Source organism: Microdochium trichocladiopsis, assembly GCF_020744255.1.
Source record: "Microdochium trichocladiopsis strain MPI-CAGE-CH-0230 chromosome Unknown B0I36scaffold_5, whole genome shotgun sequence".
In the NCBI taxonomy this organism is placed as follows: domain Eukaryota; kingdom Fungi; phylum Ascomycota; class Sordariomycetes; order Xylariales; family Microdochiaceae; genus Microdochium; species Microdochium trichocladiopsis.
The window spans coordinates 869,367-891,002 of record NW_025763548.1 but is presented as its reverse complement, the minus strand read 5'-3'; the positions used below and the strand labels follow the sequence as shown (position 1 = coordinate 891,002).

At 57.0% G+C, this 21,636-nt stretch overlaps 8 protein-coding genes across 8 annotated transcripts; 6 read left to right on the top strand and 2 right to left on the bottom strand.

The window, feature by feature from the left end:
• The first annotated feature begins 56 nt into the window (after positions 1-56).
• Positions 57-1,789, top strand: B0I36DRAFT_322566 (NUDIX hydrolase domain-like protein). Its single transcript, XM_046153870.1, has 3 exons — positions 57-597; positions 669-1,007; positions 1,106-1,789. Exons 1-3 carry the CDS (start codon positions 405-407, stop codon positions 1,336-1,338), a joined length of 765 nt encoding a protein of 254 aa, XP_046012509.1. The 5' UTR covers positions 57-404; the 3' UTR covers positions 1,339-1,789.
• A 588-nt stretch (positions 1,790-2,377) lies between these two features.
• On the top strand, positions 2,378-3,535 carry B0I36DRAFT_362633 (uncharacterized protein; the record flags this gene model as incomplete). Its single annotated transcript, XM_046158685.1, has 2 exons — positions 2,378-2,425; positions 2,870-3,535. 2 exons carry the CDS (start codon positions 2,378-2,380, stop codon positions 3,533-3,535), a joined length of 714 nt encoding a protein of 237 aa, XP_046012508.1.
• Positions 3,536-4,180: 645 nt separating this feature from the next.
• On the bottom strand, positions 4,181-6,432 carry B0I36DRAFT_243389 (DNA mismatch repair protein; the record flags this gene model as incomplete). The annotated part of the gene is made up of 2 exons (XM_046149979.1): positions 4,181-6,091; positions 6,166-6,432. The coding sequence occupies 2 exons, from the start codon at positions 6,430-6,432 to the stop codon at positions 4,181-4,183; spliced, it is 2,178 nt and encodes a 725-aa protein (XP_046012507.1).
• Positions 6,433-9,164: 2,732 nt separating this feature from the next.
• Positions 9,165-10,110, top strand: B0I36DRAFT_114476 (uncharacterized protein). The gene has a single exon (XM_046147937.1). The coding sequence runs from the start codon at positions 9,430-9,432 to the stop codon at positions 9,916-9,918; it is 489 nt and encodes a 162-aa protein (XP_046012506.1). The 5' UTR covers positions 9,165-9,429; the 3' UTR covers positions 9,919-10,110.
• A 1,406-nt stretch (positions 10,111-11,516) lies between these two features.
• Positions 11,517-14,121, bottom strand: B0I36DRAFT_114461 (uncharacterized protein). The gene is made up of 3 exons (XM_046147936.1): positions 13,189-14,121; positions 13,122-13,129; positions 11,517-12,820 (listed from the first exon to the last, which is right to left on the bottom strand). The coding sequence occupies exons 1-3, from the start codon at positions 13,665-13,667 to the stop codon at positions 11,643-11,645; spliced, it is 1,665 nt and encodes a 554-aa protein (XP_046012505.1). The 5' UTR covers positions 13,668-14,121; the 3' UTR covers positions 11,517-11,642.
• A 1,541-nt stretch (positions 14,122-15,662) lies between these two features.
• Positions 15,663-16,414, top strand: B0I36DRAFT_322538 (uncharacterized protein). Its single transcript, XM_046153869.1, has one exon. It carries the CDS (start codon positions 15,968-15,970, stop codon positions 16,193-16,195), a length of 228 nt encoding a protein of 75 aa, XP_046012504.1. The 5' UTR covers positions 15,663-15,967; the 3' UTR covers positions 16,196-16,414.
• Positions 16,415-17,045: 631 nt separating this feature from the next.
• On the top strand, positions 17,046-17,886 carry B0I36DRAFT_349004 (uncharacterized protein; the record flags this gene model as incomplete). Its single annotated transcript, XM_046156749.1, has 3 exons — positions 17,046-17,242; positions 17,382-17,523; positions 17,677-17,886. The coding sequence occupies 3 exons, from the start codon at positions 17,046-17,048 to the stop codon at positions 17,884-17,886; spliced, it is 549 nt and encodes a 182-aa protein (XP_046012503.1).
• A 2,809-nt stretch (positions 17,887-20,695) lies between these two features.
• On the top strand, positions 20,696-20,954 carry B0I36DRAFT_322536 (uncharacterized protein; the record flags this gene model as incomplete). Its single annotated transcript, XM_046153868.1, has 1 exon — positions 20,696-20,954. The coding sequence occupies exon 1, from the start codon at positions 20,714-20,716 to the stop codon at positions 20,951-20,953; it is 240 nt and encodes a 79-aa protein (XP_046012502.1). The 5' UTR covers positions 20,696-20,713.
• Between the last annotated feature and the right edge of the window lie 682 nt (positions 20,955-21,636).

Here is a 21,636-nt window from a genome sequence, read left to right as displayed (position 1 = left end):
AGGACCATACACATACATACTGTCATGTGGTATATTACACAAAGTCAACGAATGGGGTGATGATCGCAGCCCTTGTCCAAACATTACTGACAAGCAACCACTCACAAGCGTCACAAAGACAACCGAGACCGGGGAGACCCCTCGTGTGGGTGGCGTTCTCCAAGTGCAGGACCCTCATTTCCCTCCGGGCCCTTTTCTTTCCCCCACTAGCTAGCGACCTGCAGCTGCCCGCAAGCGCATCCCTATCACAACCACCACCACCACCACTACCGCCGCCAGCCGACTAGAGTCTAGTCGACAATTGTTGACCGCCACCGCCAACACAAAATACCATACCACCCCTTCTGCCGATTCCTCCTTCTGCCCCAGTGACCAGCCACAGCACAGGACAGCAACACAGCACCATGTCGACCACCACGACGATAACACAGGAGCAGGCGCCCTCGGCGCAGACGATCCTGCGCCTGTTCCCAGACATTGACACGAGCTCGTCCGAGCTCGAGGGCCACGATGCGGAGCAGATCCGCCTCATGGAGGAGGTGTGCATCGTCCTCGACAACGACGACAACCCAATCGGCACGGCCAGCAAGAAGCTGTGTAAGAGAGGCCGCCCTTGCAACAAAAGAGAGTGAACAGCAAAGCTGACAACCCCTTTCGCACAACTGCAGGCCACCTCATGACCAACATTGACAAGGGCCTCCTGCACCGCGCCTTCTCCGTCTTCCTCTTTGACGAGAACAACCGCCTGCTCCTCCAGCAGCGGGCGACCGAGAAGATCACATTTCCCGACATGTGGACCAACACGTGCTGCTCCCACCCGCTGGGCATCCCCGGCGAGACGGGCAGCAACCTGCCCGACAGCATCATGGGCGTCAAGCGCGCCGCCCAGCGCAAGCTCGACCAGGAGCTCGGCATCAAGGCCGAGCAGGTGCCCCTCGACGACTTCCACTTCCTCACCCGCATCCACTACAAGGCGCCCAGCGACGGCAAGTGGGGTGAGCACGAGAGTGAGTGCTAGATGCCCTTTGTGAAAGAATACCCGGGGACGGTTGGGGGGGGGGGGAGAGGAGAAAAGTGATTTCATAATGCTGACGAGTCTCTGCAGTCGACTACATCCTCTTCATCAAGGCCAAGGTCGACGTCGTACCGAACCCCAACGAGGTCCGCGACACGAAATACGTCAGCCCCGACGAGCTGCGCGAGTTCTTCAAGGACCCTTCGCTCAAGTTCACCCCCTGGTTCAAGCTCATCTGCGAGTCGATGCTCTTCAAGTGGTGGGAGAGCCTCGACTCCGGACTCGAGCAGTACACGAACGAGCAGGAGATCCGCCGCATGTGAGATTCGGGGGCTGCAGAGCAAGGAGCGGCGGTTTTGACTGGAGCGGATCAACTGGTGCATGCCAGGCTGCTCGTCGTGAAGTGGGTGGGCGGCGCATGCATGTTGTGTCGTTTATATATATATCCCCGGAAACAGAATACAAGAATTAATACACTGTCGCAGCAATCCCGAACTTCGTTTGAGGTGGAATCATGCAGTCTAAAGAACGCTGTGGTGGTGCTCACGTCCGTTAGTGGGTGGGTTGACAACAGTGAAAGAATGTAATGGACAATGCTCCTCCCAGGAGAATTGAAATGATTCGTTTGGCAGAGCATATCTCTGTTTTTCGGATGTGCTGCTAACCACAGAGCAGGCACCGTTCAAGAACAGACTTGGGTATCAAGGATACCAAGAGCCGCTTTCATGAATCCGTGTCATTTAGTACTTGTCTGTCTGACGCTTCACTTTAGCCTCACAGCACAATCAGTTCTATTGACCACCAGTGTTCCTGTGCAGACCTGTTGTGGCTGACAATAACGTATCCCAACTTGACCACCTACTTCTACAACCTGCACTATGGTCAGAGACAATCCCTCTGCATTTCTTTTGCTGCCGGTTTCCTTATTTCCCCCGTAGGAAGCTGCTCGTTCCATCATAAACAAAACATCACATCTTCGGACTCGCGTCTGGCATTCGTCCAACTCGACCAGTCAACTTGCCAACCAGACCATCAATACAGTTTCGGCAACTAAGAAAAACAACCACCACCAGAACCCCCCGTCAGGGAAGCACTTTTGCAATTTTTACAACTTTTAAACTTCTACAAGTCACTGTGGACTCCCCTGATCACCACAACCCTGAACTCTACCTGTTCAACTGCAAACACTCAAAACCTTCTTGTCAACAACTACACAGTAGCGCGACTGCAACCGCCCCTCCCTGATTTACACAGACGTATCCTGCTGCCCACCAGTCAGTGTACACAGGCAACACAAGCTCACTTCCTTGTCACCACTCGACTCCTCACCAACCAAACGACAGAGCCATCCCCCAAATCAAAATGGCCAGCTCATCGGCCAAAGGCGGTGCCTGGACTGATGGAGAGAAGGTGCGCATTCCAACTTTACGCTATCACTTCTCTTTTCTTCTTCTCTCTTGCAAGTCATGAGTGTAGCGAGCGTGCTTCTGCCGTTTTGTGGATATCCCCTGGGGGCAACTCAGATTCATGTCACACGCGTCCACACCTCTGCGGCCCCAATTCCTTGCTCCTTCCTGTCTCCATGGTCCGGTCATGATCCAGCCCTTTATCAGGAAGTAACTGTCAGCAGCAAAGCAGCCCGGCAATGGAACCTCAACATATCACCGACTGTCCTCCCCTCTCCTCCCTCAAGGCTTTTCTTTTCACACACCTCTTTCCTACCACACTCATCCCTTCTTGTCTCCCGTTTGTCCACACACACACACACACACATTGGCTTATATACATAGGCATATCGATATTTGTATCTCGACTGACTTTGGCCCCCAACCCCCCGTCTTGTTTCGAAAACAGTACCAGCTCCTAGTCCAGATCATCCACCAGCTCACCTCCGCCGGCGGCGCTTCCATCAAGCTCGACCAGCTCAACATGCCCGGCCGCACGCCCAAGTCGCTCTCGCACATGGCCACCAAGATCAAGGCCGAGGCCAAGGCCTTTGCCACGGCGTCGGCGCCGGCGAGTACCAACGGTGGCGGTGGTGGCAGCAGCAAAAGCAGCAGCAGCACCAAGACTGCTGCTCGCGGTGCTGGACAGAAGAGATCCGGCCGGCCCGCGGGCGTCGCACCAGCACCAGCACCAGCAGTAGCAGTAGCAGCAGCACCGCGAAGACAACGTACCGCCGCGGCGAAGGCGGCGAGCAAGTCCATCAAGGGAGACCCGGACGATGAGGAGGCCGAGGACGAGGAGGATGAGGACGAGGACAGTGCCAGCAGCAACAGCACCAACAACGAGAAGATATCCTACGCACACGAGGACCGCGAGTTCGCAGTCAAGACGGAGCACGAACACCACCACAACAACAACGGCACCGGTAACGATCACGGCGATGATGATGATGGTGATGAGAATTATGACGCGGATTATGATGCAGAGGCGGCGGCGGTGGGCCACGGCGAGCAGGCATCACGAGCTTACAAGAAGGCAAAGCTTCAGCACAAGTATGAGCCCGTCGAGGTGTGATGAATGGACTGGATCCCCGTTTGACCAAAAGCCCTCCCGCCATTTCAACCCCCCCCCCCCCCCAACAAGGACGGACACCCGCGGAAAGGGCTGTTCTAATCGGCGTTTCTTCAATCGCGAAGCAGGGTCGCAGCACGTTTTTTTCCCCTTCCGATTGAGCCACGAGGAGCTCCTTGCGACATCTGCATGAAGTCTCCTTCTGTTCTGCCTTGGAAGGGCCGGGCCGTGTTCGTTGATGAAACGGGAGAGATGGAGAGACAGAGGGTATTTGACCCATGGAAAGCTCAGACACAATTCACCATTTGGCCATTCAGGGTGGCTTGCGGATGTTCTCAGATTAGTCAAGTATGATGCAACGAAGAATTTCAAATCATTAGCAACCCTCCTGTGACATTGGTACGTGGTTCTCTGCACAGCGGTTATAGACACGAGATGGAAGGGAACAGCTCCAAGGCTCAGTGCACATTCGACGCCGCTTGCGCGTTGATACCATGGTCCATGCCAATTACTACATCCATTCATCTCATTATTTCGTGATATCTTGGACCCCCAGCCAGTGTCTTGATGTTTGAGCGAGACCAACATGGTCGATAGTCACAAACTTTGTTACTAGCAACAGCTCCATTGTCTAAGCTCTTCGTCACACTAGCATCGCTCAAACACGCGGTACAACCCTTTGAGACTGGCCAGCTCAAGGACGCCTGATTTCATGAACGATTTTGTCGCCACCAATCGTGCTTTAAGCGCCGGAAAGATGACATGCTCGATGGTCCGCCGGATGTACGCCCTTCGCTCCTTCACCTCATCCGGTATGTCCTCCTCTGCTTGCTCTGTCCCCGGGAGCGATGGCAGCTGCTCAGGGACGTAGAAACTGGCCAGCTCGCGCAAGAACGTCTCAAAGCATGCCTTCTCTTCTGTCCAGTCCACATAAGGGCCAAGGCGGAGAAGAAACTGGGGCAGCTTGGCCAACGATGGCGTGTATCCTCTCATCAGGAGTGGGATGCTCCACAGCTCACCCGATGGCGAGATTTCGAGGCTGAAGTACTCTTGCAGCATCTCTCTGCGCTCAATGAGCTGCTGCTCAACTTTGGCCACCACTTCGTCGATATCAAAGTCATCATCGTCCATGAGCTCTCCATCTGCAGCTGTCGCCTTCTCGTGCTCGGCTGCAGTCCGCAATATGTCTCTCAGGGAGAGCGCTGGCTGGAATCTGATGGTGCCAAAGTTTCCAAAGTCCGTCAGCCCAACTTGGTAGAAATACTCAAAACACGCGCGACCATAGTCGATCAAGTACAGCTTGACGCCGCCCTGTATTGCAGCCAGCCTCCGTTGCTCGTCCACGATACCAACAAACGTATGGCTCGCGATGATCTCAGTCAGCTCGTGGTGCATGTCGTCCCGGACTTCTGAACGCAGATCCCGCACGCTCGTCAGACGACATACAATCGGCTCTCGCTCAATGATCTCGTACAAGGGATCCAGAGAGGGTTCGTTTGCAGCAGCGCTGCCCGCCCCTCCCGGTGTTGGTGAGTTAGATGTTGCTTGGAACATGCTAGTGATCTTGCGTAGCGACGCATCGGTGCGCACCAGATTGTTCTCGTTGGGGCGTGATTGTGATCGGCGATTTGGTGCTGGCGTCTTTAGGGAGTTGCCGGCATCGTCAAGGTCGTCCCGGTCCTGGCTGATGGCACCAGGCAAGAGCGTCTGTGTCAGAAACGTCCGACTCGTGTCGACAGCGGCGAGCTTCTCCCTGATGTTGTCGCAGATAGACTGCAGGATCTCATCTTCATTCAGAAAGTGTACCTCGCGTTTTGTAGGGTGAACATTGACGTCCACGCGGCGAGGGTCAATCTCAAGATTGAGATAGACAAAGGGATGGCCGTTCTTGGGCAGGAACATCGAGTAGGTCTGTTCGAGGGCCTTTTTAATATGTGTCGACTCAACGCTGCGGTGGTTGATGAAGAGCAGCAATGTGGTTTTCTTGATGTGGTAGTTAGCATTGGTGGCCCAGCCTGAGGCTTTGAAACCCCAGCGATCGTCCTGGGCCTCGAACGCAATAAGCTCGTTGGCTACGGATCCGCCGTGAATTTGTCTGATGCGGTCCACGGTTGATGCCTGGGACGATATCGTGATGGCCGTGCCAGCATCACCGTGCTTCTTGCAGGAGAACGCTACCCCCTGCGAGTGGATGGCGTAACGCCCGACCATGTCGATGATCTTGTTGAATTCGTCCGAGGGGGAGCGGAAGGCCTTGCGCCGGGTCGGCACATTGTAAAAGAGGTCCTCAACGGTGATCTGAGTTCCCTGCCGGCCTGCGGTAGGTTTGGGATCTGCTGACTGCCCGGGCTTGGCTGGAGTGAGCTTCCCGCCTTCGTAATTTGCCCTCCATGCTGCTGCCGAGTCCTTCGTCTTTGTGGTCACCTGCAGGTGGGCGATGTGGCTGATGCTGGCGAGGGCCTCGCCTCGAAAGCCGTACGTGTTGATGTTGCTCAGATCCTCAAAGGTGCTGAGCTTCGAGGTGGTGAAGCGTTCGCACAGGATCGGCAGGTCTTCTTTCTAAATGACTCGTTAGTACAGGGCATTGTCACGCGAAACGACGAATGACGCCAGGGCAGGCGGGGGATGCGTACGTCAATACCATGGCCGTTGTCTGTGATCTGGAGGAGCTTGAGGCCGCCCTCCTTGACAAGGACCTCTAGGGAAGTGGAGCCGGCATCTATGGCATTCTCGATAAGCTCCTTGAGGGCGTGGACGGGAGCAACAATGATCTCGCCGGCGGCAATCTTGTTGACGACGTCTGGGTCGAGGGCGCGGATGCGGCGGGCGGCGTGCGCCGGGTCGTCCGCGGACTCGTCATTGGCCTTCCTCTTTGTGCCGCGAGGCTCGTTGACATCCATTACGGCTCACCTTGCAGACCCACCGGGTGTCGGGGGCCAGGCGATCGATTATGGCGACGATGGAGCGCCGTGACAACAGTGGCAACGCGTGGTCTTGACCTCCTCCATGCAAGGTGTCGGGACAGATGGACTGGGCCGCCGTTGAGTCGTAGAGCTGGTTCAGCTCTAGCGTCGATCCCAGGGCAGGCAGGCGGTTGTGAGCCCGTGACGTTGGGAAAGTGGGACCCAGGCCGGGTCGCGACTGCCGAGCATGATGCAGGCGCTGGACGAAGTACCTTCCCCGGTTGTCTCACAAAGCTGCAGGCTCTCGAGAGGCGCTGCTCCGCGCGCAGACTCGTGTTCGCCCCAGCAATACATGCCCCATGGACCATTCAAGACTACGCCAAGCATGACGACGCCTCTCTTGGCTCCTTGCGCGGCCACGGAATGCCTTGGCCCCGTGTTCTACGAAAGAACCATCATGGGGTTCGAGGGGATCTCACGCAAGTGCCGCGCGCCGGCGGAACCTTGTCTTGGAGACCACTCCAGACTACTCTGATCAGGTCCAAATTAATCCGGCCCAAGCCCCCCCACCAAAATTGGCTGCACAGTACTTGCACACGACAAAAGGCCACAGAACCGTCAAACGAGGTCAGAATCGAGTAGTAATTATTGCATTTTGAAGCTGGCGATGGCGGCTTCAATATTTGGTGTATCCTCCGCGCGCACGGGCCACTGCGCGAAGGCGACGGTCCATTGTAGTGAGGACCTTTGTGATCAGCCGTTCCGGCACTGCTGCCCACGCCGACTTCAAACACTCCTCAAATTGGGAGGTATCACCGTCGTTTCTTTTGAGGGCCATAATGTTTGGAAACAGTTTTACTAGCTGGCGCTTCATTGAGGCCCAAATGTGCTCAATTGGGTTGAGATCTGGCGAGTGTGCTGGCCAGTCTGGTAGTACCGCAATGCCCCTGACGGCGAGCCAATCCATAGTACTCTCTGCGCAATGAATTGCTGCATTATCCTGCTGAAATACCTGCCAATCGTCGTATATTGGGATGAAGCCATCGCGCAATGCCTTCTGATAACTCCAGGCCGTATAGCCCTTCTTTCGCTTGTTGGGATCTGGCTGCGATTCGCGCTGCATTATCACCAACTCTGACCGGCACCCCACGCCGTTCTTCAGGTATATGGCACCCCAAACCATAATGGATAGGTTCGCCTTAACGTGCGATTTAAGGTTGACGAACTGGTCGTCCCATTTCTCGCTTGGGAAGCGGAATACCCATTGCGCGGGTGCGTTTGTGGAGTTCTGGCAGGACGACTCATCCGTGAAAATCACCTAGATCAAGTCAGCATAATCCCACCAACTTCACTTACACGTACCTCCTGCAATTCGTCGACTTTTGGTAGCCACTCTCTTGCAAATGCAAGCCTAGCTCTTCGTGCTTCTTTAGATAGCGGAATCCTCTTCTGAGCTTTCCACTTACGTAGCTTAGCTTCGTGAATGATGCGCTTTATGGATGTCTTGGAGATCTGGAAGGGCATGGCTTGTATGATCTCTGGCCACGTCGCTTTTCGCTTGCGTTTGACGATAGTTAGTACGCGCCTTCTCTGGGCATTTGTGAATCCATTGCGACCATTCCGAGGCGATTTGGCTAGGTTGCCGTTGTTTTTCCAGTCCGAGATAATGCGGGTGATTGTTGACTTGGAGGCCCGCGTAAGCTCGGCAATGCGGCGGTGCGTTACACCTGCGAAATGGGCGGCGCAGATAGCTGCTTTCTTCTTAGGAGTGAAATCCTGCTTCGGCAGCCTATCGGCGCACACTCCAGCAACAAAATCATCCATGATAACCTCAAAATGCGCTCGAAATGGTGGTTTTGAAGAAGGGAGGGTTTGCAGGTGGCGCGACGCGTTCGCGTCGGTGGGGTGGTTGGGCCGGATTATTCTGGGCCCCAACTGTAGGCACAAGCTCCCGCTCCACACCACCTCGGAAATAGACACCAAACAACAATGACCACAACGGCAGCCGCCAACTGCCGAATTGGTCCTGCGCCGGCAGGCTTGCCTGAGACAACGCAGCTCTCGCCCGGCCGTTGAATGATGATGCACCGGCCGATGTCTCAGCCCTTCTCCAGAACAGCAAATGGCTCGGATGCCACGCTGCCAATGCTGCAACAGGTGGTTATACACGCCAGGCTTGAACTACTTACTCCATGCCGTCGGAAGCCAACGAAAGGATCGCCCACCTGTCATACGTCATAACCACCACAAGGCGCCGCTCGACACACACAGCCTCTGCGAGGCGGCGGCATGGACCCTGGGCCGATCTCCGACGGGTGGCGTTTCCAAGACTCGTCCGTCGCCCAGGTAGATGCTCAGTTGGCAGAGGTGAGAGAGAGGGAGAGGCCATGCCGGACAGTGCGTGTCGATGTCCATGAGACGCCTGTCCTCCGACTTCCAGTCGAATGGCCACAATTTATCGCCATCATGTCGCGTCTATGAGCAAAGCCGCTACATACCATCATAATGCTGTTCTCGATACACACACTCGAGCGCAGTTGTCGAAATCAGAGGCAGGGGTACTCGTTCCGCCCCCGTTGCACAGGAGCGGGGATGCCTAGGTAGGGCCAACAAGGAGGGTGGTTGGGAGTCGCGTTATGTTGGTGCTCACTCCGCACGGTCTGATCCGGGCAAATATACCACGCCCAAATGCGCCCCCGGCCCCAGCTGGGCCAGTCGGAGATTTTTCTCCACAACTTTCTTGTTTCTGGACCCCGTGCGTCCTCCTCAGGGTGCTTGTTTCGTCGTGGGTGGTGCGATCAAAACGTTACTGCGGGGAGCAGCAGGAGGACGAGGGCGGTGGGCGATCAGGAGCCCGGCGAGTACATAGAGGGACGCGGCAATGTCCATTGTTGCCGTTATGCACTCGCCTGTCGGTAGCATTGTGTGCAGTGCGGTGCATGACGGAAACACAGTCTGTGCACCGCGCAGTGTTGTATTAATATCCTGCTTGTCATGCCGCCTCGCCGGCAAGCCATGCCATACCACACCACACTTAAGTTATTACCGCCTGGTATCCCCCCTTCACGCCCCCTCCTCTGTTGGGCCGCCGACTGCTTTTCCTCACTCGCTCACTCGCTCGCTCGCTCCCAAGGGCTTTTTCTGCGCGCAACCTACAGGCCTCGATCGACGTTTCCCAGCGCGCAAAAGACCCAAACGATTTCCGCCCCATGTCCTGGCTTGACTTATCTGCCGTCCTCGGCCAACCGCCAATCTCGGGCGATCCTTGAATCTTTTCGCCGCAACCAGCGGCTCTTCCTTTTTCTCCTCCTCCTCCTCCTCCTCCTCCCCCCTCTCCTCCTTTCCCAAGTTCGCCTTCATCTTGTCTACTTGTACACAAACTCCCATGTTCCCCCTTCTCCTTCTTGGTCCTCATTCTGGTATCAAGTCCGGGTCCCGTTGTGCAGTATGACGGCCACGCGAGGCGGGGTCGAAGGAGAGTGACCGAAGGAAGATCTGAAGAGGAAGACGAGAACGCGCCCATGCTCCCGGTCAGTCTGGTCTGTTACCTTTCGTCGGCTCAAACCCGTCTCTTTCTCCTCTTGTCTTTGATCTTCTCCTCCTCCTCCTCCTCCTCCTCATCCTCCCGGTGATGTATGGTCACAAGTCGAGGGCTTTGCCTTTCTTGGTCCCCAAAGGTACACCCCCTTAGCGCCTTGGGCATCTTGGGACTTTGGGGTTTCCACCGTTAGCTCACTGACGTCGCGGGTCACCAATTTTCATCCACTACTGCGTGTCCCGGGCGGATCTCCGATTGGCAGAGCCTCCAAGAGGTTAGGCAGTGCCCCCTCGTTTGAGAGCAGGGCTGCTAGCTGCATTCATTGTAAGCTAGCTAGGGGCCACGTCTTTATTTCGACAACACCGAGCCTCTCTCCCCATCGTGACCTTTCTTCTCCTTTGGTACTCTCTGCTCCACATGTCTGTGCCACACCTACACAACAGTCTGTGAATCTTGGATGGACAAGCTAGGTCTTGTCTCGATCTACCCTGACCGTATCGATCAGACGCCTCGAAAAACCCCTTGGCCCTGAGGCCGCTGCCTCCCTCCTCGATCACGAGCATTGACATCGTGCCGACCTTCATACCGATACAACGAGATGTCAGACAAGCCACTCACTCGACTTTCCACCACCATGAGGACGGGCTGATGAAATGGGCTCGTTTTCCAATGCTCGTTGCCCTGGTGCGTTGGCAACATACGGTTCAGAGAGTGGGTTTTATGTTGTGATTCTCTCAATCATTGCTAGGTTTTGAGGATTGGAAAGATCTTGTTCCCGAATGAGCTCGCACCCAGAGAAAGACTGATCATGCAACCCACATTCGCTGCCACGATCCTCCGACACGAACATGTGGCATGAATTTCTAGCAGACGCCGTCTGAGGATGCCGATCCCACGCACGTGTCTTAGCAACTGGCAGCTTTGTATCGCAACATGGGCACGATGGCCGATGGCCGCTCCCAAGGCAAGCTGATCGCCAATCCCGCATCGGCTCAATTGCATTCCATGGCTTTCGCAGCAGTGCCCTCAACACCGCCTCAGCGCGCCACTACCGGCACTATTCGTGGAGCTCCTGCGGTGGATGAGAGTGGTTGTAAAAATCAAGGCACGCCCAACACATGAGGCCTGGCCATCATACCGGATGAGCATAACTGAAACACGACTCATGTTTGAGCAATTTCCCAATGAACTCAGACGTGTTGCTGACGCGATGTGGATCAATTCCCTCTTCCCTTTCGACGGTCACTGGCCTCTATGTCCGGTCATCTCACAAGGGAATCTGACACCCTTCAGCACCAGACACGCAGTTCGGCCAGGGTCCGGTACCGGAAAATGCCTCTGTCATGCACGAAAACGAGCTTTACGACGAGTGATGATATCTCGAAGCGAAATTCTGGTGGGCAGATCGACTGAGTGAAAGCTGAACTGGTGCAGGAGATATCGACAAATCTTCATGAGCTTGCGGTGTCGGCCCAGAGCCAATCCTGCTTTTCTCAAATTACAGCCATCCAGACAACAAAGAACAGCTTGCCGAAACAACTGCTCTATTTGTGTAGTGGCGATAGCAGCATGCGCAGTCTTTGCCCATTGTTTGTGCCATCTTGCACTTGAGTCGAGGTCACGTTCAACTTTCATGTGGTTCAACCAGGGTTCAGATCCCAAAGCTGTATCACTCTCTTCGTGGTGGCGTCGGACCATCTATGATCTTTCCGATATCAACTCGTCCTGGACGTTCATCTCTCTGCCACATCGGGGTGCTCTGCGGAGGCAGCTGTGGAGTCATTCTTATCGGTGGGAGTTGATATTCGTGGGGCGTCGGCCGGTGTGCCGCGAGCTCACTTCGTGGGGTATGGCCCGACAGTGAAACCGCTGTATCTGCTCGTGGCGGCAGGGACCCCAAATAGGGCCGTCCGCCGTGCCCTTCAGGACGCGATTGGTTTGTTGCAGGCAAGCCCTGGCTGGAACCTCCATAGCTATGTCCCGAAGCGGGATGGCCCATAGGGTCCCGTGGAGGATTGTAAGCACCTGGGTGTCGTGGACCTGTCTGCGCCGGAGGTGGAAAACCTCTCGGACCGTACGACTGCGGCATCCCCTGCGGCCGCTGCGCTGGGAGGTCGGGACGCAGAACGACGAGATATATCGAGCCTTCCTTGACCAGCCCAATCCGCGTCAGGCATGGCTTCAATTGACCATTCGCCATCATAAAGGTGATGGTCTCGATCCTATCCAGCCGGAATCTCCCAAGAGCGTCTCCTCCGAGCGGGAGGCTCCGTACCAAGCGATCTGTCTCTTCTCTCAAGAAGATTGGGGGTAAGTAATTTGGTTCGCGCTGGGCCTGTTCCGCCTGCAATGAAGACTGCAGTGCAGACAGCCGATCTCGCTCGTGCGCGCTGACAATCTCTACCAGCCGTCGGCCCAGAACGTCTCTCGACCCTAGCATCTCAAAGAATGGCTCCGATGCCCTCGCAATAGATAAGTCGAGGTTCAGGTATGCGACGGGATCCTGGTCTCGGTCCAGGACAGACGGTTGCTGGTGGTGCACGTGCGGAAACGTGGCTCTTTCAACCGGCTGATAATCAGTTGCCTCAGGTTCGTTAGGCTGCGACTTGATGGCTCGGTAAGACTGGGCTCGTCGTAGGGGGTCATCGTAGGATGTGGCTGTCGATATCGCTGGCGAGTACAAAGAAGACCGTCGTGATAATGGCTCGTCTGGTTGGGCGTATCTCGCGGTCTCAAACCTCGACTCTCGATCATCCCTGAGTCTTGGCCGGCCCCTCTTCTTGTGCTGCACATCGACACACGCGTCGTCTTTGCCATTGCTTAGGCACCGTGAACATGGTCGCTGGGCTGTATAAACGAATCAGGTCAGTATTAAGATCGTGCGTACGGAAGTTCTTCATCACAAAGGCGACGTTTGCTGAAACTCTTCAACAAGGAACGCTTGGTGAGTCACAATAGCTTGGTCGCTGGCAAAGCCATGATGTGCATCATCAAGCCATTGCAAGTGGCCCAGCAAAGGCGTGTCGGCTACGCGGACGCCTCTATACCACCGCGCTACCCTCGGACGGCAGAGACGCTGCTGCGCAAGTCGAGAGAGGTGCGTCGTCGGCAGCAATCGAAAGCAAGTTTGGGGAAATTATCAACATACCATCGCACCTGGGACCCGTTAGTCACACAAACTTCGAGTGTCCTCGTTCGATATCAGTTCAGCCTACCTGAGATGAGCTCTCTTGCACGGAACACAGGCCGACGCCACATGGCCCTTCGTCTTCCTTTGCGATTTTGGCGACGTACGAGAGGAGGCGTCAGCGCCTTCTTGACCACCTTGCTGGTGGGCGACACTGGGGAACGTGGAACCAAGCAACGAGCCTGAAGATGCGGTAGACGGCCCAGGGTATCGAGGTTCCGGCTTGCTGTGAAACAGCTGGGGCGAGTACGGCCGATGGCGCACGGATGAGTCCTCTGGCTGCGCATATGGCGATGGACGACGTTCTGTGTCATGGTAAATGGCTGAACGGGGGCCTATCTGCATTGGCGGAAGCTGCGAAAACTGCGCTGGACTGTGGCCGTGCGACCGCCCTTGCGCGCCCGAATCCCCACCGTACGCATCTTGTCGTGAGGCGTCGAAGGGCCTTTGGTCTCGGTAGACAGCGTCGCGATGGGGATTGGGCGGGAGTGGCGAAGATCCTGACATCGGCGGAGAAGGATATGCCAGTGAATGGGCAGCGCGCTCTGCCTCTGCCCTGGCCTTGAAGTGGTCTGGGTTGAGGAAAGCCAGGGTGGATATGTCTCGGCTTGCACCGAGAGTTGCGTGCTCGTGGAAAAGTGGTTGTCCAGAAGACGGCGCCTGGTAAAAGGCCGCAGGGAACCCGCGGCTGTTGGCCTACGCAGCGGGTTGAATGTCCAATGGGAAGGCTTGGAAGAGGACACAGCTGCCGGTGACAAAAGGTCCGTCGATCGAGACAACCAAAGTCGCCTGGAAAAGCGGACGACAGTCTGTTCGTCAGTAGACTGCAAACACCAAGGCGAGCCTACCGTCGACTACGGAAGAGATTCGGTCCTCGAGCTTCAAATCAGCGACGAAATCGAGGGGCCCAGGAAGGTCGATGCAGAATCCAAATAGCAGTGGCCAGGAATTAGTTGGAGACACAGACCCGACGAGCCCGGGAAGATCGCCAGTGTTGTCGATGATGCCGTTGACTTCAGTGCCACGTCCAGTATGAAGACGAAAAAAGAAGAGGAGGGCGATGAAGAGGAGAAAGAAGACAAAAAAAAACCCCGGTGAAGAAGCGAAGAAGTCGTCAGGAGCGTGCCGGATCGGAACAGGTGCAAGCTGTGACAGTCAGGATTGCGAGGCACTGAGCACGGGATGCTGACGGGCAAGTACGTCAGATATAGGCCAAGCTTGTGATGGCGATGGAAGCCCAAGCACGAGTCGTTGAGGATTTCGTGAAAGATGGGTAGACGTGTTGCGGGCTAGAAAATCGAGGCGGCGAGGCCGAGTAGTGCGAAACAGATCAAGGTGGTTCCGGGAAGCAACAAGTCAACGGATGCCGGACAGCTGCAGGAACGACTCGTGGCCAAGGCGAGTGGCACGAGGGGCTAGAATGGCGGATGTCGAAGAAAAGAAGCTGTCGACCTGTGGCACTGGTGGACAGAAGCAAGAGCTTGAGGGAAGGGCGCCGTAGTGGAGGCGGGCTGTTGTGGAGGTGATGTAGCTCGGGCAGGGGAATAAGTCGCCGGGGGTGGTGGTAGCAACAGACGAGACCAGCCAGTCAAGTCAAGCTGGGACGGGGCCTGGCTATGAGCAGCGACGTCGGCAGGCAACCTTAACTTCTTATGTGCCAGCAAGCACGGCCGAGAGAAGACAGGTGAGGTCCGAGAGGCTAGCCAACGGCCGGCGTGTGAAAGGACGGTGTCTCGTGTAGGTGCCCTGCGTGTGCGACGGCGATGATGATATGGACTATTAACGAGCCTGGCCGCTATGATGGGCGGAAGGGGGGTGTGCGAGTGGGAGGAGGGCCGGCGGCGCTGGCGGAGCCGCGGGCTGCTGTTAGTCGGGGAAGGGCGGTGCGCTGCTGGGAGGGCCCACAGAAGGCAGGAACAACCCATGGGACAGGGCCCTGAGCGGGCCGCAACGAGAACGGCGATGCGACGTCGAGCGAATAAGTAATAAGTCGCAAAGCCAGGTAAGCTGCGCCTGTGGGCACCGCTGCTGTACCTACCGGCAGCTTGACCAGCATACGCTTCGCTCGCGCGCACGCATGCCACACCCACACACACACATGAACGTACGTATACACACACACACACACACACACACATACACACACACACACACACCCAGAGGTCGGCGAGCCATTTGTGGGACGGGTTGTTGACAGGCACTGCTGCTAGCAGGGAACCCAGCCCAGAGCTGAGGGCCAGGGGACCGCAGCACAGGGGTCTGACATGGTAGCCATGTGTGGGAACGTGAGAGCAGTGTCAGGGCGTGCACGACAAGAAATCTGGTTTCTCTTAGTTGGATACAAGGGGATGGGCATATGCTAGACCAACAGGCCGGAACGACATGATGCGCAACGGCTGCCCGCCCACAGCGGCAAGGCAAGGCAAGGCAAAGAGATGAGTTGCATGCCACTACTGCGCCCACGCCTCCTCTGTCTGTCATCCCATCTTCCCGATGGGTCCAAACGCACGAGTGGACTGCCGTGACGCCTGCTGCTGCTGCTGCTGCTGCTGCATCATCAGTTGCCGGCGGTCCTTGGGCTGATTGCCCGCGCCGCATCAGCTTGCTGCTCGAGACGTCTCCGAGACGCGAGGCAGAGATCCTTTATTTCCTCGGATGCTCGAGCCTAGGAAGCGCCGGCGCCCGTTTTCAGGCCGAGCGGGTCCTTCTTCTACGAGGTGCAAGGGCAGAGAGGCAGAGCAGCAGACAAGCAAGGACACACAGCAAGCGCGTGCGGAGCTGGCTGGGCACCTGGGCCGGTGGTAATTATGCGAGACAACAAAAAAGATGGCAGAAACGGGCGGATCGTACTTTTGGCAACGGCCGTGACAGGGGCCTGGGGGCTGGCACTCCAGTGGTCAGTCAGTGGCGGACCCAGCAAACCTTGGAAGCCCGGGGGGCGTCACTCAGCCAAGGTTATTCGACAGCCAGGCACGACACAAAGAGCCGCCGCTCCGTGGTGGCAGATTGGACCCAGCTTCGGATTAATTTGGTGATGGGGCTCTGGCCTCGATGGGCGGGGAGGCTGCCTTCTGTCCAGGTCAACCTTGGAGCGGCGGCCCTGTCCTCGTCAAGGTGCACAAGGCATGGCTAGTGTACTTTGACTGGTTGCGGCTTCACTAGGCTGTCGATATAGGGTTCCGGCCGAATGTTGAGATGATTGCTGCCAGCCCAGACAGAGTAGTTGACACTAGACTAAGACACACTACATACTGCACTGGCGCCATGCGTGACTGATTGTCCCCATCACGAGGCACAGGCTCGACCATAAACGTCAAGGCGCAGGCGGCCTTGGTGACGGCAAGCGCGCCAACGGCCGAGCCTCCGGAGCATGCTCGAGAGCGGGCAAGGCAGCAGCAGGAGGCGGCTGTTCAAAGACCCCAGAACGAACAAGTTTGTCGCTGTTGATGTCCTCCTCTGGTTTTGTACGGGCAATGATGACCTAAGGGCGGGCTGGAACCGTAGGGACAGCACTGGGCGTCTGGAGGACCAGGTGCAGGGCGAGTGTGCGCTCCGACTTTTTGCTCAGGTTGTTGGGTTGGCCTGGAGCCAGTTCGGAAAATGCCGTGCTCTCGTCCTCACGGGCCGGGATTATTGCCAGGGTCCTTGCAGTGCAAGCCGCTACCATACTACATGTTACAAGCGCTCAATCCCGGGCGGCGGGTGCCGGCTTGGGACATGGCATGGAACACGCGGTAGAAGCCGCCAAACTGCGTGCCTTCTGTCAGTGCTGCACGGCCTCGTGGATTTGACAGTCGTACCCCAGCAGACAGGTTCGATTGTGCCGTCCCTGCACTCCAAGAATGAAGTGAGGGAGAAAAAGCAACGGCTAGCGTATAATTTTCAATGGTCGCCCGGCCCGTCGGCGAAAACTCCGGCGAAAGAGTTTCCTGCCTGTCTTGGATTGCCATTTCGAGCAAGTGGTCCAGATCACACTTTGGCGGCGCGCGAGTCTTCTGGATGCATGAATTACGGCCACGCACTGCATCATACATACTTCTGAGCCAAGGGCGACCCCTGCCCAGCTCACTACCTAAGCGTACGTAAGTTGCGAGGACCACTTCCAACCTGCAGCCACAAGACGGTCGCCAGTTGCACTAGCAGGCGAGGGCGATGGGGCGTGGATGTATTGGTGTCTGACTAAGGCCGAAAGTCGAGTCTCAGAACACACTGGGTCCCAAGTACCGAGGCAGGTACTCCAGCTACAAGTGGTCTGATCGATCCATGGATGCGACTTGAGGCCCTAGCCAGCGAGCAACATCCCGACCACCTAGTCATGGGTGCAGGATTTTCAGAAGATGCATTATTCTGTACGGGCAAGCAGGTTGGTTCGAGGTCACGTCAAGCTGGTTTCTCTACCGGTGCGGGCGCGCACGAGGGGAATGTTGATGATGTCTCTCTCGACAGTGGCGTCGGCTGAGCTGACGGTGGATGCAGAGGCGCGTCAGGGCAGTGGGACAACCATTTCGCCCACTAGAGCTGGTCCAACAACGGCGGCCCCCTGGTCGGAACTACCTCCGAGGGGCGATCTTCACAAGCAGAGACACATGCCTGCTACCCCAGCCAGCTATGCGACATGGTCGAGGGCACTATTTGCATAGCGTCGCACGTAGCTCACATTGTCGTTGTCACGACCCTAGAGGTCGGCCAGGTCATGCTCGCTGAATATTGCATTCTCACGTTCTGATGATCTATCTGTGCACGCACGCGCACGGGCGCAAATTGTGCATGTCGTTGTGAATGTTGCGCCTGGGGCGACGGCACCCGGCAAAGGTCGCCAGAGAGCCACGTCTAGTGGTCATGGGGGCTCCTTTGGTGGTCGCGGAGAGCCAGTCGTTGTCAAATGAGCACTGGCAATCGTTGTGCAAATGGCATTGACTCGTACGAGCGGTCATGTTCCGCCCTGCTGGGATCAGCGCTGCTCAGGATCATGATTGTCCCTCCCACAGAAGGGTTGTTGTCTGGCTGCCGCGGCTTCGGCTGGGTGGCTACGGCGAATTTCTTTCGGGGGTAGACCAAGCTTGGCGTCCTGACGAGCCATTGTTCGGAGGCACTATTGGGCCACAGGCACTCCGGTTAAGGTTTCGGAGAGACTCTCCAAAGCGGGACAGCGTGCATCGGCCGTAGCGTGTGCACGGAGGACGCACGGGTGTGCCTGGGCAGAGGTGGTGGTCTCGTGGCGGAAAGGCAGGCCAGGGTTGCAAAGTGTGTAGCTGAGTGCCGAGGGTGTGCGTAATCTGGCAGCAGATCCAGCAACAAAGCAGTGGACGGGCAGGCAGGTGCGCTCTAGGCGGCGCTGCAGCTACGTTAGCGTAGGCAGGCACGATCCTCTTCATGGACCCGCCACGCCGCACAAAGTGGCATATTCAAGCTCACGAGGACGACCGAGTCCAGTCTGACTCGACTGTACCCCGTGCCTCACGCTATCCTCATTTATCGCCTGCGACACCGAGACATGAAGCCCGCATCGATGGGACCCCAATGATCGTCACGACAGCTGCTTGGCTAGTGGCTTGCAAGGCGATGCGAGACGCCGCTCCAGCATCGCGCACTCAAAAGTCAAATCACCCACTCAGCATGTATGTATTCGGCAGAGATCGCCATCACGGCGGGCGATTTAATCGTGGCCGTCGACGTGCAGGACTCTAGCAGTTACGAGTTTGGGCGAGCAGGGGTTCGCCAGCGACGAAAGTCAATTTCTGGTCCGACAACCCCACTGTCTGATGGTCTCTGTGACCTTGGTCAACGACAATGTCCATTCTAATTGACCTTGTCAACTTTCCGGGAGTGGTCCAATGAACCACTTGATCACACAAGCCGTCTCTCGTGAATATTCCTGGCTCGTCGGTTTGCCCGCTCGGATTGAAGTCTGCAAGATCCGCCGACCGAGATGACATGTCACGCGGTCTGGGCCAGGGACGAGATTGGAGAGACAGCAACTGACAGACGACTGCTGCCCCCCCCCCCCCACGAAGCACACTCCAGACGTCGCATGATGCCATCTGTGGTTACAGAACGTAGGATGCCGCTCTCGTCCGATGTCGATGGCCCTGCACGTCCCGAGAACCCTGCAGGTGATCGACCAGCCATCGCATTCTCAAATTCTCCTTGGGCGAGGTGCCATGCGGAACGCACAGGCCCAGCTGGGTCTTCGCGCTGATCTCGTTGACACATTCATTTGGAGTGTCTTGCGGGACACTGCTCTGCTCCACGCTGTCGCTGGTGGGAAAATCAATTCCCGCAGCCAGGTGCAAGAACCCTTGTCATGGACGCCACGCGGGATGCCACCCTCGGCAGAGATTCAGGTCAGGAGAGCTGTCGTACGTGTTGGTCGTGGTCCTAAACACCCCAACGGCACCAGCGGGCGATATTTTGCTCTCAGTGGTGGGCACGCATGACGATCCAATGCCCCCAGGGCGGCCCGTCTCTGTTGCGCGCAGGGATCCTTCATTTGAAAAACCGGGCATGTGGCCGGGCCTTGGCTCGACTCGACCGGGCGGCTCACCACAACGGGTCGTTGCTAGTGGCCGTTGCAGCCATCTCAGCTCTTGCGGCCGGCTCCAAGCGAGATCGACAGCTGCACGCAGCTAGCGCCTGGTGAAACCACGGACCCTGCAGCGTCATCTGTGCCAAGCACTCGGCTCGCAAGGGGAGCATGCAGCTGGAAGCAGAACAGTTCGTGGCCCTCCTGCTCTGCTCCGGCCCTCGCGTTTCGTCTGTTCATGCAAAGCTCGCAGCGATGCTCATCGGGGTCTCGACCCAAGGCAGCCCTTGTCTGCCTTCGTCCGAACTCTTGCGGTTTCGTTTGTGTCGCGGGAATGGTCAGAACGTCCCTGCCAATCTCTCGCTGCATTCGCTTTGCAGGCCCGAAACGCTGCCGCCATGAGATCAAAACGGCATCACCGCGGATACGCAATCGGAAGCAGCAAAACTTGCACCCACGTCGGCTGTCCGACACGGGTGCCCCTACGTTCGTGTCGGCCATCTATCAATTCCTTGGTCAATCGCTGAGCAGGAGACGTCAGCCATTGGACACTCTGACCAAACTTTAACAGACTGCTCGAAGGAGAGAGCAAGCAGTCTTCTGGCCAGAAAGCCACGCCATACGTGTCGCTTGTTCTCTCTAGCGGCCTTTACAGCACCGATACTGGACCTAGTCTATCCATCCCCCACGAGCAAAGATCCTGCATGGAGATCGCAGGTGGTTGCCGCGGGCGTCTGCCTTTGCCGTCTATGCAGTCTACCCAGTACCCTATTTCTGTGTACGCATACTGGAGCTTTCTTGATTGGCCGGGACCTACCCAGTCCTCCCCGGTTGGCCTTGTGGCAACTCCTTGTCCGATCTCGACCGCTGCACCTCTGACATGTGCTTGGATGTCACGGTGCCATCTTGCATTGTCTTTGTCGAATGCTCGCATGTGCTAGTGGTGCAACAGTGCGGCTGGTGTGGCGTAAGCTCCCCCGCCTGGATCATGAGCGCCCTCGCACTGAACGATCTCCAGTGCTTTCAGACGATGGCGCCTTCCGTGAAGGGCTTCTGGTCCGTCCCTGCTGTCAGGTTGTGGTTCGACCTCCTCGTTGTCAATGTTTGTGCAAGCCATTGCCGTGAATCCGCCTGTCGTGCCAGCCTGTCCTTATGGAATGCGACCAGGGGACGGCACATCATCGTTCGAAACCAGTTTCCGTCTACCGCCCGGCACTCCGGCATTGTCACGCGATGTGGTTTGCATAATGGACGACTGCGGGGAAGATGACGAGGGTGTATCCTCCGTCAGAGCCTGGGGCAGCCACATCCTGCATCACGAGGACACGTCACATTCAGAAACGTCGAGACACGCGCGCGCTCAGGGCCCAATGCAAGACCCTCCGGACATGACCCGGCCGAAAGGATCAGTGCCGCGACCTGCCTTGGCCTCGATGCTGCAAGCCCCTCCCGGAGCCTCTTTGTCCTTCCTGCGGCTCCGCAAACGACCTTGCGATATCTCCATACTGGGTGTGACGGCGAGCACACCGCCAGGCCGGGGAGCCCTTGTCGCCAAAACTCATGCATGCACGCATGTTTTGAGATTGGCGACTTGGTTGGCGCAAGGACAGCGTTCTTGACGATGGCTGCTCGTCAGCTGCAGGCGAGGCCGGGTTATGCCACAGGTGTGGCAAGAGGAAGACGGCCAGGCGAGCCGGCCATGCGGGCCCCGCTGTCCTCGAGAACGGGACGAATCGCGACTGACAACGACAAGGACTGCCGGCGTGGGCGAACCCCACGCACACCAGCCACGGGGGCTCGGACCGAGATTTGTACACCCCACTGCTCAGATGCGACACAACTCCAAACCTTTGGGTCCAGCATTCGTCTGATATCGTGGGCAACGGACAGGGTCTGGTACGCCAGAGGCACCCTTGATCGTTGCTGGACCCGGAGCGGGCAACTGTGTCCTGC

Excerpts from the sequence above, each read along its gene's own strand:
- B0I36DRAFT_322566 (XM_046153870.1), top strand. The coding sequence starts at position 405 with ATGTCGACCACCACGACGATAACACAGGAGCAGGCGCCCTCGGCGCAG. Across the intron at positions 598-668 it reads CACGGCCAGCAAGAAGCTGT|GCCACCTCATGACCAACATT; the intron begins GTAAGAGAGGCC and ends GCACAACTGCAG. Across the intron at positions 1,008-1,105 it reads CAAGTGGGGTGAGCACGAGA|TCGACTACATCCTCTTCATC; the intron begins GTGAGTGCTAGA and ends GAGTCTCTGCAG.
- B0I36DRAFT_114476 (XM_046147937.1), top strand. The coding sequence starts at position 9,430 with ATGCCGCCTCGCCGGCAAGCCATGCCATACCACACCACACTTAAGTTA.
- B0I36DRAFT_114461 (XM_046147936.1), bottom strand. The coding sequence starts at position 13,667 with ATGTCAGGATCTTCGCCACTCCCGCCCAATCCCCATCGCGACGCTGTC.
- B0I36DRAFT_322538 (XM_046153869.1), top strand. The coding sequence starts at position 15,968 with ATGCGAGACAACAAAAAAGATGGCAGAAACGGGCGGATCGTACTTTTG.